The sequence below is a fragment of the Lissotriton vulgaris genome, chromosome 2_1, assembly GCF_964263255.1.
Source record: "Lissotriton vulgaris chromosome 2_1, aLisVul1.2, whole genome shotgun sequence".
Classification (NCBI taxonomy): domain Eukaryota; kingdom Metazoa; phylum Chordata; class Amphibia; order Caudata; family Salamandridae; genus Lissotriton; species Lissotriton vulgaris.
Window position 1 is genome coordinate 1,772,477,819 of NC_141687.1, and position 20,353 is coordinate 1,772,498,171.

General features: G+C 49.1%; 1 protein-coding gene across 1 annotated transcript in view; it reads right to left on the minus strand.

Annotated features, from left to right (window-relative positions):
* The window catches only part of LOC147733265 (sperm-specific sodium:proton exchanger-like), a 4,638,748-nt gene that overhangs the window by 3,267,527 nt on the left and 1,350,868 nt on the right, over positions 1-20,353 (minus strand). Inside the window, exon 5 of the mRNA XM_086958943.1 lies at positions 14,115-14,258. Coding sequence (XP_086815069.1) covers positions 14,115-14,258 — 144 coding nt within the window. The remainder of the gene's footprint in view (positions 1-14,114; positions 14,259-20,353) is intronic.

Here is a 20,353-nt window from a genome sequence, read left to right on the forward strand (position 1 = left end):
TCCCACACTTCAGATGACACCGCACCTCTTAAGTCCCATGGAAGCTCTTCCACCGTTAAGGTGGGATACAGCTCCACGCACACCCTTGAATTTGCAACTTTAAAGTCGGCATCATCATCGTTAGTCTGTACTTCCACTACCTGAGGCGTGCAATATAAAGTACAATTTAATTTGCATAACAAGTCTCTTCCCAACAGACACACAGGGCTGGAGTCACAGACCACAAACTGATGCTCATCACTGTATTTCCCTATTTTCACTGATACTGGCTCCGTTAAAGAACTGGTTATTCTTCTGTTTGCGACTCCTACCACTTGAATGGTTTCCCCTGACATAGGCAGGTCCGGAACCGCTGCTGATCTTATAGTGGATCGAGTGGCTCCTGTGTCTACCAAGAAGGTTGTAGGACGCCCTGCTACTTCAGCCTCTACATACGGTCCCCTTTGGTCTACCTCTAGGAATGCCCCAAGGGTACAGTCCTCCATGTTACTCACACGCCGTCCAGTCAGTGGATCAATGTAGTAGCATTCCTCTCCTCCTACGAAAAGTGGCATTTTTCTATAGGTTTTTCCCCCTGTCTCTATTCTGGGTGGTTGAGGGAACTGGGCTCGAGGAGCCGGGGTCCCCCCTTTGACCACCTTCCCCTTGTATATCATTGTACCCTTTACCAGACTGCTCTGGACTTCCTCCTCCTCTGGTTCTAGTTCTCCAATCTCAGTATTATAGGGACACTCACGTTTCCAATGTCCCACCTCGTTACACTGGTGACATCTGGTCATCTTTTTCAATGTCGCAATGTCTAACCTAGGTCTCGAATTGGAATTTTCCTCACTGCCCTTATTCTGGTTATTTTGTCTCCTACCCATGGTCCCTGTTCCCTGTTGCTGCTGTCCACCCTTTCCAGCCGACTGCACCTTCACCTTCATCAGCTTTTTCTTAAGCTTCTTTGCTTTGGAATCTATTTCATCGCTGCAATACCTTGCATATCTCAAAATCTCATCTAATGGTTTGTTTTGCCAACAAATTAAATGTTGCTGAATCATCAAACAAATATCAGGTCTCAATCCTAAGACAAATTTCGATACAAACTGTCCTATGTCTTTAGGATCCATTACATCTAGTCCACTGTACTGTTTGAACGCTTTCAGCAATCTCTCATAATATTCATGAACTGTCTCTTTAGGTTCCTGTCGGGTCCGATCTATTTTGACCCAATCTATGTCTTGCAATGGCACCTTGTCTTTCAGCCATGTCATTACCCTTTCGTACTTTTCCATGACTTTTTCTGATGGTCCATTTGTCTGAGTATCCCTCTCCGGTTCGGACGTGGGCCATTCGACACTAACCTTACATGTCGTCCATAAGTCTCCTGGGACGACAATATCAAACAGGGTGTTCAGGTCGACCCACAGTACCTTAGAGATTTTTACGAACCTCTCTACCTGCTTATACCACTCCACAGGATTCTCCCTCAGCTTAGGAAAAGAATTGGTAAATGCTGCTAAGTCCCCTCTACTCCAGGGCACATGTACATAGCTCCCATTCGCGACTTCTCGCAAAGGGTATGCTTCCATCCTCTGTAGCCCTCCCTCTGGGGACATCCCAATTGTGCTCCGCCTGACGGTCCCTTTCTTGGACCACCTTTCCTCCCATTTATCCAAATCTCTCCACGTTCTTATTCCTGTAATCAGTTCCCTGATGTGTGCCTTTAGCCCGATTGTCCTTCGCTCATCTAGGTCCTGATCTGTATAATGCAACCTATGGTTACCCTGTAATGCTTTAGTTCTCGATAAATCCACCATGTACCTGTCTGCCAATTCAGATAATCTTTCATGTACTGCTCTCGCTTTCCGAGTGATATCCTTTGCTATAAACAGTAACTCAGTTTGTTCATACAAGTCAATCCTCTCTAATGGCAAGGTACCATCTATTATTTCATCTAAATCCGATTTTAGACTGGTCACATCAAGTCTCTTTGCTTTTATCTCAGCTCTCAATGCGTCATTCTTAGAAGGTCCATTGACATCTCTCCCATCCCAGCTCCGAGTCCTACGCCTAGACTCGGGTGAGTTATGGGGAGTATTCCCATGTTCCCATCTTTCTAAGTCCCATGCTCTTCCATCTTCCCTTGGCGTGTGGTGAAACACTGCTCGGTTTCCCACGGTCCCACTTTGTCTGTTCTGCTCATTTTCTCTGAATGCATGGTAGGACCTTCCATTGTCCTCTCTGTTTTCACAACTCCCTTGCTGCCTAGTATCACTCAACACATGATAGGACCCTTCACAACTCCCCATGTTCCCGCGATCCCGTTCCTGTCTGTGATCGCTGGACGCATGGCAAGGCCCCTCGCGATTCTCCATGTTCCCGCGACTCCAATGTTGCCTGCTGTCGCCAGGTGCATGATGAGTGCACTTAAAGCTATCCCTATACTCCTGTGTTCTTCGATCTCCTTCGCTGTGAATGGGGCGAGGCACCCCTCCACATCCTGTTACTTGTCTACTTCCACCACTGGTATGGCGGGTATCTCCTCTATTTTCCTGACTCTTCCCGTCCCACTCAGGACCGCTTTCGCCAGCCCCGCAGTGAGACAAGGTCCTGTTGTCTTGGCTTCCCCATTCGGCTTCCGCTCCTATCCTGCTATTCTGAATCTCTACGGCAGCATCCCATTCCTTCAAGTACTCTCTTAACTCCTTAAAGGATTTCGGTCGTGGTCCCCTTAGGTCCATCAGCCCTCTCTGACCCTCTTGGTCTATTATGGGATCCCCTGCTTGATTTAACGGAGTGCTCCAATCTCTTGGGCCTGACGACTGCCTTTGAGAATTAATCATGTTGTTCCTATTCTCCATTTCTACTCTCTCTCTGTCCAACCGCACCTGTTCTTCCTCTCGTGATCTCTCTGGGTCGTAAATCGATACTACAGGACCTATGCTAACAGGTACTTGGAGAGCGTCCGGCAGTTGGTAGGACTTGGCACGCTCTGTTTCTGGCACCTTTTGTACCACAAACCTTCCGACCACTGTCTGAACTGGACTAGGCTGAGGTATTTCCTCACCTTTGGCGCATCCCCTATCTGTTATAGGAGGTGTTCTAACTTCTCCTGTACCAGTCACGCCCCCCCTTTGGAGCTCGGGACCTTCCATCTCTCTATTGTACGGAGGTGGTCTATCCAGTAATAACCTATTTATCAGGCTGTCGTCTGTATCACTCTCATCATCTTCCACTAGTGGTTTCTTTTCTCCTGTGACTTCTATCACTGGGTACAGTTTATCTACTTCGATTCTTTGCACTCTCCACTTTTTAGCTTCTTCATCCCATTTGGCATCCTGCACTGCTCTTACCGATCGTTTTACTCTTTCCTGACGCCTGTTCAAGCTCCGGTCATACGCCGCTCTAAACCACGCATTAAGGGATTGAAACTGTGTAGGTCTGGGTAGAGGTCTCATCGCGAGCATTACTGCTTTTAGCTGGTTCAATGCTTCTAGCTTAAACTTTCCGTATTTCGGGAACGCCAATTCCTCATTCCCCTCTGTCATCTTACTCCACTCAGAGATCCACAGTATAGTATGCAACCCAACATTCGTAGCCATGTAATGAGCTGGTGTACCCTCCGGTGGGGCCTCTTCCCCGTCCACCGATTCTCTATTTTCCCTCTTAAAGGCCATTCTCAAGCGCCTAAAGCACTTCATAATCAATTCACAATTTTCTACTTCGTTACGCTTGTTTACTTCCTGATGCCAATCCACCAATCCTAGCGCGGTTCTTGCTAGCTGACCTATCACAGCGCGGCTCTTGACAACCGGCCTATCCCAGCGCGGTCTTACACCAACCGGCCTATCACAGCGCGGCTCTCTCTGACGTCACTCGTCTCCCCTTCGCAGCAGTTCCCCTCCTTTCTCAGCTTGTCTCCCGGTCATGCATGCGTCCCATTCATACTCTGAAAAATGATTACTTCCGACCAAGCGATCACTTTCCTTGACTGTACGCCCACAGTCTGACTGTAATTGTCACCGTAAAACGTTTAGACGATCGCCTCAACTGATAGGTTACTTACACACGGTAACTTCCGACCAGCGTCCGTTACTCACACACTCACTCTTTCATTCCCCCTATCACGGTCCTGCGGGCGATCAATGGTACCTCATGACCCCCTTCACAATGGTTGACAATTACTCTGGATATCCGATACACCTGAACCACTTAAGCTCTTCCCTGAACTTAAGATTTTCACCAGGTTGCGTGCGCTCACAACCGTCTCACAGTCACACTACAGGCATTCAACTCCGCTTGACATTACAACACAAGTACAACATAAAACACCGCAATCTGACAACGCATGACCCTTTATACTCACTCTCGACCGACTCTGCTGCTTTTCTCTCTCGCACCGTCAGCACCTTCTTCGGCAGGCGATTCTTCTTCTGGTCATCGATCTCTAGGGGCCTCGGGGTAATCTTAACCTAGTCTAGATCACCTTCCTCAAAAAGGCAACCATCCTCTATAGCTACCAACTGGGAGGGCGGGATTTTTGATCTCTTATCTGATCTCTCTAGATCTAAATCCCGATCAGGTCGACTGAATCTTTGTTGCCTGTCATTGAGTAAACCAGGTAATCCACTACTAGGTTAATCAAACCAATAATTGGCACGACTCTGAAGAACCACTTACCGCGGATCAGTTTTAAAGTTTTATTACAAAGCCAAAGTTAACTGAAGATACAGGCATCGCAATATCAAGTTCAAAAGGTATACTGGCATCAACAGAAACATGAATTCTCTGAATGCTCTTAAACGACAGAAGAATACCACCAATGCTAATTCAAGAATTAAAAGGCTTGCCAATATAGATACAAGCTGGAGCTTGCGAGACATTTACAGAAAGGAAAAGATCAGGTTAGACTGTCCCTGCACTGGACTAAGTGACATCCCTACTTAACAGAATCTTACCCTAAAAAGGTGTCAGCCGTGGTGACTTCCAAAGAAGTTCACTCACTTTCTCTTAGTCTTAGGTGAAAACCTATGCATTGCGGTCATGCCCTCTCTGCCTACCCATCCGCTCTCTTAGGGTCCTCAGGCCATCTGCTCTAACTCCACCCCAGGGTGCTGTCCCTAATACAAAATCACAATCATAACTGGAACGCCCCTCTGAGAAGCCCCTCACGTACCCATCTCACGTGGTTTCGATTCTGGTTTCTTCCATGATGGCACTCCTCTGGGCCTCTCGTTAGCGTTGACCTTGCTTCCCAGGCTTCTTTTCCAGCTCGCCGGTAACCCCCAGAACATTCCTGTGCCCTCCTCCAGGCCTGTGCCTGTCTCCCCGGACAGAGCTCTATTCATCACTCTCTTGATTGGAACCCCCTCGCACCTGCAAACAGACACCCATGAATAGGGCCCCAAATTCCACTCTCTAGTTATCTGGGTCCGGCCATAAACCTTTCACAGGAATGACAATTTATGCTTTAACGAGACTCGATTCTAACTAACACGTGCAGATCAAAGAAGCCACTTTATCTTCCAGGCCTACTAAATTATCTTGCAAGCGGCCTGCACTCTAGGAACCGCTATTTCTAAAACGAAAACAATTCTTGTTAATACACTCTGGTTATATTAAACACTTCTATAAAACATGATTATATAAAACACTCTTATGAAGCAAGATTCTTAACATGTGAGCAGAAATTACTGAGCATTAGTAAATCCAAGTTATGTGGAAGATGCAAATGCACATTTCGGTTTTCATACATTTTCCATGAGGCCTGCACATTTCTACGTTTTGCAGCCATACATTCTCTTCAGTAGCAGCTACATAACATGGACTCTGATTAACACTTCTATCATTTTAAACAAAACCACACATTTCTACATTAGTTTCACACTCTATATATGTTTCTCTATATTGACTAAACATTCATATGCATATGTGACTATATATTTTCAACACTTCTAGATACTTTAATTCGATTCGTGCGCCTAGGTTGTACATATGGTGCACTTATACGTTTTCTCAGTTTTGCGCTCTCTCAATTATATACTTCCTAAGGGTAAGCCAGGGTATCTTTAGTATCACAATATCACACACTTTTTTCCTTCAGGTTGGAACATAGGAAAACCTCAGTTGATTTACTTGCTAATAGGTACATTTTTGACTTACAACACTATGTGAGCACATTGTGGTCATCTTCTGAAAGCAGAACGCTTCCTCCGAACCTTTACCAAGGGTAGGGATACTTATTATCACTTATTTTGTCCTGATGAAATCCCACGGATCCCCCCAGGACTGCTGAGCCATGAAAACATGTCGACCTACACAATCTGCACACAATGCCAAATTGTTTTTCTTCATAACTAGGAGCAAACTATTAAACATTACCTTTATCTTTTCTAAGGGGACCCTGCATTAAATGATGTCTCTGTACCCCTATGTATTTTTAGCTGACCCTCTCAAGTATCCCACAGATCTGCACTCATCATCACAGCTATTTGATTAAAAGATCTTTGCCGATGGGCGCTCTCATGGATATTGCAGCGCCAACCACACGATGAGCTCATCTCAATGATGAAGAATGACACCTTCTCATGTGTGTGTGTGTGTGTAAGGGCACTACTTCCTAAATAGGAGGATCCTCTCACTTGTACCCCTTTTAGACCCTAAGATACACTAGTACAGGAACAGTTACCCTACCAGTATTCTCGTACTTGTTTTGGGGAGCAAAGGCTCTGGACCTTTTATTAGCTCCCTGTCCCCCCTCTCTGTGTAACTGATATTTCCAGGCATTGACAGTCGGGCAAGGTGCGAACATATTTCTGTTCAGGTAGGAAATTGTCTAAAGCTTTAAACTGGAGAGATGACATGGTCAAGGATATATATTCATGAATGTTTTATATATGGATGCCATCTTTTTGCAACCACCAAACTTTAATATTATAGTTATTGACAGTGATGACTTATTGGGACATGTGCTTTGTAATCAAATCCCCTTTGTGATGTCTAAATGTAACGGAATAGATACTGATATTTTATTTATTGTCAGGCTCTCAGAAGACTTCCGTCGGTGTCCAGTCTTTTGCTTCTCTACTAGTACTGCTAACAAATAACAGTTCAACAGAACAACAATCCCCATCTATGCACCCTCCTATTCACTTGCCCATCATTATAGTTCCACTTCTCCCACACTGCTACCCCCACACTGCCATTGTACATTAGCCACGCATGGGGGGACCCAGGGAGAGCCAGGCGCGAGCCGGTCTCTCCCTGGGCAGGTTCGCGCGAGGAACATTACCAGGTGGGGGCTGATTAGCAGAAGGATTAAAAGGGGAAGTCAGGCGGGCAGTTAGTAACTGCGTGGCGGGAGGTGTGAAGGGAGGTTGTTTTGCGCTCGTGTTCCCACCTTTGTCCGGGGTCATGGAGGAAGCTGCGGAGGTCAGGAGGGCTGTCCAAATCCTTTGTGCGGCAGGGCGCGAGGACTTGTTGATGCCGGGTGTCCCGGCGGAAGCTTGGGTCGGCATGGCCCGCCCCCCTCGCAAGGCCTCGGAGGGCGTCGCCAGGGCTGTGGAGGCGTGTCTATCGCCGGGCCCAGAGGACGAGGAGGACGGCGAGGCGGCCATGCCGGCAGACGGGCCTGGGCTTCTTTTGCCCGCCGTGGAAGCAGAACCCCCGCCGTGCGACCCGGGCGCCCTCCAGCAGGTATGTGCTTTACCGTTTTTTGATGCTGGTGCACGAGGGGCGCCCGGGGGGAGGCGGGGGCGCTCCGTGGGCCGGCTGGCTCCGCGCACAGGCGTTTTGGCACTTGGGAAGTCGGGGAAGTCGCAGGGGGGCCCCAGGCCCAAGCGTGGGCGCAGCTTGGAGCAACATGGGCGCTTGCCCGCCCCTCTACCTGCTGCGGTGCCCCCTGCCTCTTCCCTCCTAGTACCGCCTTTGGCAGATGGGGTCTCCCCATGCTTATGGCTTAACGGGCAGTGTTATCTGCTCTCCCCTGCATTGCCGGGGCCTGTTCCTGCCCCCCTCCCTGTTGTTGGCACTCCTCCCACGGTTGACGCCGATGCCAGGCACCCCAGTGCCACGCTGACGTCGCCCCCCACCCTGAGGCCCTGCCCTCGGCCCCTGCTGTGGTTATGATGGGGGCTGCACCTACATTGCTGCCCCCCCCGGCCAAGGCTGCTCCAACTGGTGCCCTTGGCCCCCGGCCCCCCCCCCCCACTTCCTTGACCCCGGGTGGTAAGGGTTTGCTGCGCAAGGGAGCGCCCCCGGCCACTGGTCAGTCACTGTTCCCGGTCCCCAGGGGTCGTCCAGGTGGGCTTCTGGGTGGCCCTGAGGATGGGTCGGTGGGTGTCACTGCTCTGGCGTCGGGGGGTGATTGCGGTTCCGCTGTGGGGGGCAATGTTTTAGGGGCTGTTTCTTTGTCTGGCTCGAGCGGCCGCAGTTTTCAATCTGCGCCATCGGCTGGGCGGCTGTTGGCTGTTTCTACGGGCCCGGGAACTGTCCACACGGCTGTTTCCAGTGGTGGGCTTACAGGGGGGCTGTCTGGAGCGGACGGCTCTTCTACAGCTTTCAGTGCACATAGCTTTCAAAACATCGACTGGCAATTTTATGATGGGGGTATTGGTGATGGGGCTATGCCCAGTGGTAGTGCTCAAGTTGAATTTTCTGATGAAGCTTTTGGTGGGAGTTTTCATGATGATGAGTTGGAAGAAGGGGAATTGAGAGACAAAGATGTTGGGCTTTTGGCAGCACGGGCCCAGGGGGGTGGGTTGGGGCAACCCACTGTTTCTCGTGTTTTGCAGGCGTCTCGTGCGGACCATGCAGCAGTACGAGGGGCAGTGAGGTCTGGACCTAATCAAGGGGATCGAGTTGCTGTTCAACCGCCGGTGGAGCAGCTGCCAAGAGGTAAGGATGGGTGGTGGTCTGTGTGGCAACCCAGGGAGAGTCTCCCGGTTAAAAGTACAAGATCTATTGGTACGGGTGATGGGGTTGTGGTTGAGCGAGTCGCTCTGGCACCGAGGCTTGAGCGGCCTGTAATTTCGAATGTTTCTACTGTGCAAGTTGCAAAAGAGTTTTCTACGACAAGGGATGGTGGGGTTGTGGTTGAGCGAGTCGCTCTGGCACCGGGGCTTGAGCGGCCTGTATTTTCGAATGTTTCTAATGTGCAAGTTGCAAAAGAAGTTTCTACAGCGGGGGATGGCGGGGTGGTTGCCCCACGGGTCACGGAGGATAGTATCCGACCGAAAAAGTTGCCTTATTCAGGGGTTGGGATGCCCCTGGGGTCCCATTTGTCTGAAAAAACAAAGAATCTGATATGGTCTGGGGCATTTGTGGATGTTTTTCGACTTCTCCATAGGGATGTCCAGGCAAAAGAAGGGTCGAAGGAGGAGGAATTAGAATTGGCTCGGAGGCCTCGTGTTCCGAAGTCCATAGAGAACTGGACATCGGCCTTTCTTATTTATGCCAGCGTTTATTGTCAACGTCATCCTGAAAAAGCAATAGACATGTTTAAATATGCAGATGTCATCCGCAAGGCTCACAGTTATTTTGGCGGCTTTGCTTGGTTGTCCTACGATGACGAATTCAGGGCGCGCATGAGCGCTTTCCCTGAGCGTTCGTGGGGTGAGGTTGCTTCCGAGTTATGGTTGCAATGGATGGCATCGGCAAACCCACCTGCTACGACCCACACAGCTAGCGGGCAGCCCGTGTATTATCGGCCCTTTTCAGCTCGCCCCGCTCAGTCTGGGGCGGGGGTTTGGGGCAGAGGTCAATCAGCCGTCTCTGGCACATGCTGGCATTTTAACAGGGGTTCCTGTAACAGACCTGCTTGCAGGTACAAACATGAGTGTTCGCAGTGTGGAGGGAAGCATGCCCTCACCCAGTGTTTTCCCGGCCAGCGATTGGGTGATCAGGGAAGAGGTTCAGGGGGTAGGGGACAGCAACAACAGTCTGCTTACAAGGGCTCCTACTCCTATTAGGCAAGAGGTTCTCGATCTCTGGCTGGTGGATTATCCAGATTTTGAGGCCGCTAAGATTTTGTCTTGGGGTTTCAAACTTGGGTTTCGGATTGGGTATCAGGGACCCAGGGTGGGCAGGTGGTCGGACAATTTGAAGTCTGCGAAGGAGAGTCCCCATGTTGTGCGGAAGAAACTGGATGCCGAGCTTGCGGCTGGTAGGATTGCTGGTCCTTTTGTGAATTGTCCACTGCCTGACTTGATTGTATCACCCCAGGGCGTGGTGCCCAAGAAGGCGGAAGGGGAGTTTCGTCTTATCCATCACCTGTCCTGGCCCGAGGGTTCATCAATTAATGACTTTATTGATCCAGCTGACTCAACTGTCAATTATGCTTCAGTGGACGATGCCTTACGGCTCGTGCGCACGGCAGGTGTTGGGGCTTTGCTGGCGAAGAGCGACATTCAGTCGGCTTTCCGGCTATTGCCCATTCATCCTTGAGATTTCAGTCTGTTGGGAATGCATTTTGATGGTAGTTTCTACGTGGATCGGGTGTTGCCCATGGGCTGTTCAGTGTCATGCTCCCTTTTTGAAACTTTCAGTACCTTCCTGCAGTGGCGATTCACTTTTGTTAGTGGCCACGTATTGGTCTGTCATTACCTTGATGATTTTCTTTTCATTGGGGAAGGTCGCTCTGGGCAGTGTCATTCGGCTTTGAACATCTTTCAGGCTCTAGCGGAGGAATTGGGGGTTCCATTGGCACCGGACAAGACAGAGGGTCCCTGTACGTCTCTGACTTTCTTGGGGATTGAAATTGATACTCTGTCTATGGTGGCGAGATTGCCTGTGGCTAAAGTGAAGGAAATGTCTGATTTCATACATCTGGTGTTGGGGGAGCGGAAAGTTGTTTTGAAAATTGTTCAGAAGTTGTTGGGTTACCTCAATTTCGCTTGCCGGGTTGTTCGAGCGGGCAGGACGTTCTGCAGACGTCTGGGTCTGTCCATGTCCGGAGCAAGCCTTCCCCATCATAGGGTGCGCATTACCACCGCTGTGCGTGCCGATTTGACTGTCTGGCTTCGTTTTCTACAGGAGTTTAATGGCGTGTCCTTGTTTTTTGCGGATGAGGACATGGTGTGGCAAGTACAGTTGTTCACTGATGCGTCCGGGGCTCACGGCTTCGGAATATTCTGGGAAGGTCGATGGTGCGCGGCTGGCTGGCCGGCGCACTGGAAGGATCAAGGTCGCAGCATAGCGTTTCTGGAGCTCTTCCCGCTGCTGGTTGCTTTGCACTTATGGGGGGATGAGTTTCAGAATCGCTCAGTCTTGTTTCACGTGGACAATTTGGCAGTAGTACACCTTGTCAATCACCAAAAGGCTCGCGATTTGCGGGTTTTGCGGCTCCTGCGCGCTTTCATGCTGAGGTGTCTGCAATTAAATATTGTCTTTAAAGCACGGCATGTTCCGGGTACTTCTAATTGCATCGCTGACTCTTTGTCTCGCTTTCAGTGGTCCGAGTTTCGCAAGTTAGCTCCTGGGGCGGACCTGGAACCAACAGCGATCCCACAGTACGTATGGGACCTGGGGGATTGAGGGTTCACCACTTGGTGGAAAATTCAGTGGCCGAATCCACCCGGCGGGGTTATGTGAAAGCCTGGAATGAGTTTCTGCAGTTTGGTAAGGATTCGATGGGGCCGATCAGGGCTGGTTGGTCTGATGAACAATGCATATTGCAGTTTGTTTTACATTTGGCGGACAAAGGCCTATCGCCCACTACCATTTCTGGCAAATTGGCTGGGGTTTCTTTTTATGGGCAGCTTTGGTGGGGGAGGGATCCGGTTGGGGGGGTGTTGGTTCGTAAAGTGTTGAAAGGTTTGGCCAGGCTCCGGGCTGGTGGTCAGCAGCTCCGGCAGCCTGTGACTTTTGAGTTGCTCCAGTTGCTGTTGCCGGAATTGGAGGTGTGTTGTTATGATGCCTTGGAGTGTGCCAAATTTCGTTTGTGTTTTGTTTGGTTGTTCTTTGGGGCATTTCGGGCATCAGAGTTGCTAGGGCTGCGGGGCAGGGTAGGTATGACCAGCAATGAGGTGGTGTTGGAAAGTGACAGAGTGCGGCTGTGGCTGCGGGCATCTAAAACCGACCAGATGGGGAGGGGTAAGTGGGTGTTCCTTGGTAGGAGTGGTGTCTCTGCATGTTGCCCGGTGGGGGAATGGGAGGTGTTTGTGTCCTCTCCGCATTTTCTCCAGGGGTCCATATTTTGTCATGCGGATGGTAGTCCCATAGTGGCATCTCAATTGTTGGCTGTGTTACGCAAGGTTTTGTTGCGCTTGGGGAAGGATCCTGTTCAATTTGGTACTCATTCTTTCCGAATTGGTGCGGCGACGGAGGCCGCTAGGTTGGGGTGGGACTGGTCCCAGATCCGACGCATTGGTCGTTGGCGTTCCAAGTGCTGTGAAAAGTATGTGAGGAAATAGTGCATTTTGGCTTGTCTAACATTTCTTTCTCTCCTAGGTCCTTGGCCATCAGCCGCCGGATGCAAACGAAGGGTGTGGATACTGGGGCACTCTTTTGTTAAAAGAGCAGCTTTAGCCGCTGCCAGTCAGATCTGTGGGAGATCACTTGGTCTGAACAGTATGACACACGAAGTCTCCTGGCATGGAACAGGAGGAATGCGCTGGGGTGGGCTTTTTCCCGCCTTGGCTGCTTTGGTCTCACAGTGTTTGGGGGGCCCTCCGGATCTCCTGGTGCTACATTTGGGAGAGAATGACTTGGTTTCTCTCTCTGGGTTGACCTTGTTAAAATTAATGAAGCAGGATCTGGAAATCATCAGAACCACATGGGTGAGCACCATGCTTATATGGACTGAGTTTGTGCCTCGTTTGCAATGGCGTGGGGCGAGGAACCATTCTGCCCTGGAAAAGGCTAGAAGGAAAGTGAACAGGACAATGCGCCCCTTTTGTCAACATTGGGGTATCTACAGTTTGGACCATTATCATTTGAAAGTATCTGAACGTCATTTATTTTGTGAGGACGGTGTGCATCTCTCAGCTTTGGGCCTCTCTTTTTACCTCCTTGAACTCAGGGACTTGATTAGCAAGGTTCTTCAGGTACAATTGTGGTGTGCTCCTTCCTTTCCTTTAGGTGGGGCAGGAAAACGCTAAAGGTTTTCCTGGGTGGCGGGTTTTTGTTAGTGGGGGTGGGCAGCCTGGAGCGGGTTGGCCATCCTGAAGGGTAGCGTTGGGTAGGCTAGGGGTAGTAGGCAGGAGTTTGTTCGGGGTTTTGGGATTTAGGTTTCGTAGGCTCACTGTAGAGTTGAAATATGTAAATAATAAATAAATAATGAATGTGTTTATGATATTTATGATGCACCTGTCCTAAAATAAAAGTGGCCTTTCTTGCTCCTAAAAGAAGGTGTGGACAATGATTTCTTGCGCGAGGGGGGACCCAGGGAGAGCCAGGCGCGAGCCGGTCTCTCCCTGGGCAGGTTCGCGCGAGGAACATTACCAGGTGGGGGCTGATTAGCAGAAGGATTAAAAGGGGAAGTCAGGCGGGCAGTTAGTAACTGCGTGGCGGGAGGTGTGAAGGGAGGTTGTTTTGCCCCACCCACCCTCCCTCTTTTTCTTTTCTTTATTTATTTCTGGGTTTTTTATTTTGCGGTGCTCTAGGCACTGTTTAGTTTAGGTAGGTTTGCCACTGTTAGGATGGGTGCCTTTGTTCTTTTGTAGGCGGGTTTTTGTTAGTGGGGGTGGGCAGCCTGGAGCGGGTTGGCCATCCTGAAGGGTAGCGTTGGGTAGGCTAGGGGTGGTAGGCAGGAGTTTGTTCGGGGTTTTGGGATTTAGGTTTCGTAGGCTCACTGTAGAGTTGAAATATGTAAATAATAAATAAATAATGAATGTGTTTATGATATTTATGATGCACCTGTCCTAAAATAAAAGTGGCCTTTCTTGCTCCTAAAAGAAGGTGTGGACAATGATTTCTTGCGCGAGCACTCACATATCAAACTAACCATCCATAATGTATTCAGCTATAAAACCACCCATTCAGCGGCTCAATCGCTCTTTTAACCAAGAACTCACGTATCTACCTATCAATCTGCATTCTCATTGGAAATGTCAAATATATTGGTTGTGCAAATGCTTGGTAATTTAGAAACATATATTACTGTAATTCATTTTGGAAAATTCATATCTTACCTTATCGTAAATGCTGCAACGTATAACACTACAATGTAAAATAGGTCTATCCATGCAAAGTATGCAAATATATGTTCTCCTATTTCATAGCCAACAAAAGCGAATATCAGAGTGTTAGACAAAAACGTCAGCATTTTCCAGAATCTGTATTTGAGAAAAAAATTGAATTGATTTCACTGTAGTAACTGATATTAAACATTAGGTTAATGAACGTTGATTTTTTTCCAAAAAAACATATCACTAACATATATAATCACTTTCATTTGTATCAACCTATGATTTAAAATGAACATATCATATGTATCTTGTAAAAAGGTTACATTAAAATGACTATATAAGCAGTCTAGAAATACATATTTAAAAAGAAGAGCATACACTGTTCCTTTATTCCACTTTGCAATGACCCACACATCTGGTAGCAGCTTCCGATATACCGCCCAACCATCACCATCGAAACTACCACTAAACATAGTAAGACACCTGCGGCCTTTTATTGTTGTGTAAGCCAAGACTCAGACTTAGCTTTGAAAGGTATGTTTGCACAGCAACAGATGACACAAGTGGACTTTCACTAGTGATCGAGTATGAAAAACTGGTTATTGTAGTCCACTAGGACCCCACTCAACACAAAAATTGAAGTGGTATCAGTGTTTTTGGGTCACTAACAGTCCCTAAACTTGGATTTGGGAATGCAGTGATATTCTGAGAAGCCCAATTTTGATATTCATAATATCTCACATAGAAACTATATTAAGAAAAAGACACCTTAACCCCTTGCATGCTTCAGAAGGCCCATGGATGTCCGATGTCATGGTGGGCATGTGCGGAGGACGGCCGGGGCTGTCCGAATCCCGCCCACTATTCAAACACAGCGCGAAAATGTGCGCCACATGCAAGGAGTTAAAATGTTTATTTTAACAGTTTCATCCCGTTGCTTAGTACATCCAAAATAGCCACACAGAATATTAATAAAACAACACAAATGCATGTTGCAAACATCAAGATTAAAAGGCACATTTCTTGAGTATGCGGCTGCAGCGGCAACCTTGATATATCTATGTATCAAACATTATATGCAGTCACAGAGTCTACCGAAAGCAGCTCGTCAGCCAAAGCTTCTTCTTTGGGACTTCTGCATTGCACTGGGCCCTGGGATTCAGAGCTTTGATGATCTGAACCCTGTGGTCTCGGACTACTGATACTATTTTCGTGTTCTGATGTTTTTATGGATTCTTACATGTAAGCTCCAAGTACAGAATTACTTTCTACCTGGATGACCAGGCTGTTACTGCTATATTGTTACTTTATTTTGCTTTCAATAAAGAATAGGAACGCAAAAAATGAACTTGTCTACCATACTTTAAAAAAAAACTTTATTTATAGAGTTTAAACAAATACAGAGCTGCGCAGGAGTAAGGAATGTCAAAAATGTCTACAACAGGTAAGTTACATGAAAAAAGCCTGACCCCAAACTAATGGCTGTTAGGACTTCAGCACGCAACAACAATGAATGTGTATACTCAGTCTTGAATATTTAATGCATATTCATCATGACATTTTTTTATTTGCAACCTGTGCAAAATTTAAATTTTCAGAAATACATCTTTATATACATATCACAATCCATAGGTTTTAGTGTTGGACTATGCATAATAGAAACTACAATTTTAAACCCAATGCATTTCGGGACGCAAGGTCCCTTCGTCAGGGGTTCCTTGAAAAACAGAAAGCGCTTCTGTAGCGATTTCTAATGAAAGTGTAGCCTGCAAACTACTACGTAATTGGCAGGAAAGTTGCCTTAGATTTATGGAGTCGCGTTTACCCAGCAGTAAACAAAACGTGCTCGAACGGCAGCCGTGGCCGCAAGTCTTTAACATGTGAAACGCTCAACTCACGAAAGGCGGAGTTCCAATCCGTGCTGCACGAAACTAGACAGCTCACTTTAAGGCTGGTAATGGGGCTATGGACAAGGTCAGTGGGGCCAGGGTGGCTAGGCTTGTTTCAACCAGGATGGAGTTCGAAGTGTTGCTTCTGTGCAGGAGTGTGCTTTTTCTCCATATCATGGTCTAGAGCGGGATTACCAGTTGCAGAGCAGGCAGCAATCCTTTTTTTTTTGTAGACGGATACGAATGCTCATCTAAAACATATTCAGTGCCTTACAAACAGGGTATGTACCGACAGCTCATCTATAAAATATAATAAGGGATCTCAGCTTAAAATGTACGCGGAGTAATGAAAGCCTTCGTAAGACACAGTCTGCTAATGCATGTCAACTCAAAATGTATGACGTGCAATGACAGCCCACCTAAAACACATTTTGTACTGTGTATCAACAGGAGATTAATATTCTAAGGAAAACCCACCCAAACACATCCGATACTCGAGTTACTTAACTGAAAATTGCAAGGTGCAGAATGACAACGCGTCCATGAAACGCTGTCCTCTGCGCAAACAAGACATATGCAATGTATAACTACAGTACCCGATGCGAGATACAATGTGAATCTCCAAAGAGCGGCAGTGAGACGTGATGTGCCGCTTGTCAACTGGGGAAGGGGTATCTTCCCAGGTCTGGGAACTGAGGGCGGCGGGAGGATAACTCTGGGGAGGGCGTGCATCGGTGCAGGGGGGATTGGTGCTGCATGAGTCCTGGTGGGTCGGTTTCAATGGAGGCACCCCTTTGCCAATCACGGTGTCGGGGAACGAAAGGCAGGACTCCCCCTCCCCCCCACTGCCGCAGGCAGAAAATCTGCGTATGTGGCAGAATGACAGAGTCCGGCCAGTGCACAAGACAGGTTGGCCAGGGGCGTGAGCTGTGTTATGGGAAAGCCCGGGCGTGAGCCTCCCTACAGGGCATGAGTACTGATCCAAAGCCTGCTGCTCCCGCCCCACCCCGTGGTAGTCTCTACCGGCACCCCACCACAAAGCAGCCGGGTCGCAGGGACAGGGGGGCTGCTTGGGGCCTCTGCATGGGAAACTCACCACCTCTCCAGTCACAGGGCACAGTACGTTCCCACAATCCCCAGGCACCAGTCACCGGAGCTCCTCCCCTCCGACTCGGGGACTCCCCGAAGCCGTTTCCGCATCGCGATGCCTCCCATGCAATCCATGGCAAAGGCGGCAGTCCGGCATCTGTGGGTTCAGTCGCGGGGATCGTGGGACAGCACTAAAGGTGGGGTGTAACACCGGCACTCACGATCCTCAACGGCAGGGAGCCTGGGACCTCGGTGACCTAAAACCTCCGGGAGGACCCAACGGGAAGGAGGACATGGACAGCAGGAGGGGGCGGGAACAAAGACACAGACAGCGGGAGGGGGTGGGATACAACAGGAACGAGGACATGGACAGCGGAAGGGGGCGGGAACAAAGACACGAACAGCGGGAGGAGGCGGGATACAATGGGAACGAGGACATGGACAACGGGAGGGGGGCAGGAAAAAGACACGAACAGCGGGAGGGGGCAGGAAGGAGGACAGTGGGAGTGGGTGACCTGATCTTAACGAGCAGCAAAATGTCAGCCGCATAGCTCTGAAAATTTCGGAATCGGGGGCGTGTTTTGGCGTTCAGAGTGACGGATGACGTCACAGGGCGAAAGAACACAAAAAACATGCCACGAATCAGAAAGAGACGGAGCTTGATTGGAGTTATGCCCCTCTCCTCCAATGGCTGGCCTCCGTTTAGGAAGCCAGCCAATGGAGGAGAGAGGCGGGTTCAAGCCCCCATACTAGAAATCATTAAATCTCCTCCCGGAGACTGCGCAAGCGCAGCCTTCGGTCCTCGACCTAAAAAAGGAAAGGGGGCCTGAAAGTCCACCAAATCTAGTGATTTCGCGAATAGGGGGGTCAAGTTTGGTCTCCAGGTTATTCACATAAAGAGTCACATTATCCGAGTACTTGACTCCAAGATTACCCTAGGTGTGAAATCAACCCCCCTCCCTGCATGATGCTGCCACAAGAGGCTACATGCCTATGGCAAAGAGGAGGTGTGAGAGTGCACACCCCTGCCTTGTACCTCGAGCTACAGCAATTGGAGGGGAAAGCACAACGTTAATCCGCAACCTGGCAGTTGGGGAGGTATACAAGAAGGTGATCTTTTGGAGGAAGGCAGGGTTCACGCCAATACCAGCCCGTCAAACACCTTGATGGCATCCAGAAAGACAGCAGCGGCAGGGAGGGAGGGAGGGAGGGATCCACCTCCTGCATCACTGTGAAGAGTGTACGGAGGTTATGGGCATGGCTCCTGCAAGGAACAAATCCACATTTGTCAGGACAAAATATCGTGGGGAGCAGTGGACGTAGTCGCATAGCCAGTGACTTAGCAATGATTTTATTATCCACATTAATCTTTGAGAGTGGCCTGTAGGAGTCACAGAGGAGCGGGTCTTTGTCCGGCTTAAGAATGGTCACTATCAGTACCTCCCAGAGGGATGAGTGAAGAGAGCCCTGCTCAAGCGAGTCTTCATACATGTGGGGTGCAAGAAGCGGTGCAAACTCCATGTAGAAGGCGGGGGTCAAACCGTACAATGTACCCAGGCATAGCCCAGATTTCCCTAATCACCTCCTCTTCCGTGTATGGCTCATCTAGATATTTCCGGTTTGCGTCACTGAGCCCAACTAACTCAATGGAGTCAAAGAAGGACAGTAGGCCGGTAGGTGTCTCCAACTGTCGTGTGGCATTTATTGAAGAATAATAGTTGGTCATTTCAGCTTGAACTGACGTCTGTCTGACCGCGATCATAGCCTCGTTTGAGCACAGCTCGCTTATATAATCAGTTGCCCATGGCTTCTTTAGTAGGCCCTCCAGGGTTTTGCTGGCCCGGTCACCCGCACCATTGGCGGGCGTGCGCCTCCTGGCCTAAGTAGTGTGCTCCTCTGTTCCCAGCTATCTTGGCCTTAATCTGCCCAAGAAACACGATCTGGCCAGATTAAAAAAATTGTAATTCGAGCAAGCGTACCTCCTTTTCCTTTCCAGCCACCGCAGATCGTTCTCTAACGAGCATAGGACATCGGACTGCATGGCGATACATTTGCCCCTCATGACAGCCTTGAACTTTTCCCACAACGTGGATGGGGACTCTACCGAGTAAATGTTAGTAGCAAAGTAGTCCTGTATGGCGGACCCGATTTCTCTCGGAACACCTGGTCTCGGTGAACGCCAGCTAGGAGTCTCCAGTTGAAAGCTCTATTTGGCACGTCCGGTAAAAGAAATTCTAGTAGTACTGGGGCATGGTCCGAGAACATTCGGAGAAGATGAGCACAGCGCCTAACCTAGGTGTTCGTGTTGCAGGATACAAGCCAATAGTCAATAGTTGACCAAGTGGGGCCCGCAGAGGAAGTGCAGGTACCCTTCCGGTCATGATGGTGGTGGCGACGCCAAACAGCGATCAAATCATGGTCTTCCATAAGGTACGAGGCTGCGCCGCAGCTCGAGGGTGAGGCCGGTGAGAGCCGATCGACCTATCAATATCAGAGTTAAATATTGCATTGAAGTCACACCCCCAGAGTACCTCCCAGGGCCTAGGGAGTCTGCCAACCCCCACACCGCCGTGAATAATTGGGGATTGTCAGTATTAGGGCCGTGAACAGAAATGAGTCTAACTGGGCGACCGGAGAGGACGCGGCCACTAAGACATAGTGGCATTGGGGATCGCATATCACAGTACGCGTATCCCAATGGAGACCCTTCCTAAGGACAATGGCTGTGCCTCTGGTGTAATTGGAGAATCCAGCAATAAAATTTTCGCCCATCCACCCTGCCCGCAAGCTCAAACAATTGGTCCCCATAAGATGTAGGTCCTGTAAAAAATAAATGTCCACCCCATATTGATTAAGGAGCGCAGCCACCAATCACATCTTTCTACCATCATTCATACCCCTCACATACAGGTTACCGCATTGAGGGTAAGTGCCCCATCAGTAGATAGTTATAAGTCCATTCCCATGCATACATGAGCGCTACGTGTAGGGCAGGGTGGGCAATTGTACAGCCCAGACCAGAGAGAGGAGAGGAGAAGAAGAAGAGAATGGAGGTAAAGAAGAAGAGCAAAAAAACCCAGCCCAGGTGGCTCACCTGCCACCGAAACCTACCCACTATAGCTGCCCAACATGGCTGGAGAGCATCTGCCCGAACGAGGTCAGCAACAAAATGAAACATGGGACTCATCCCAGGGGGTGGCAACAGAGGGATCGGCGTAACCCGACATCAAATCGTCGGGCGGCTGGAAAAAAGGGCGCCCAAGA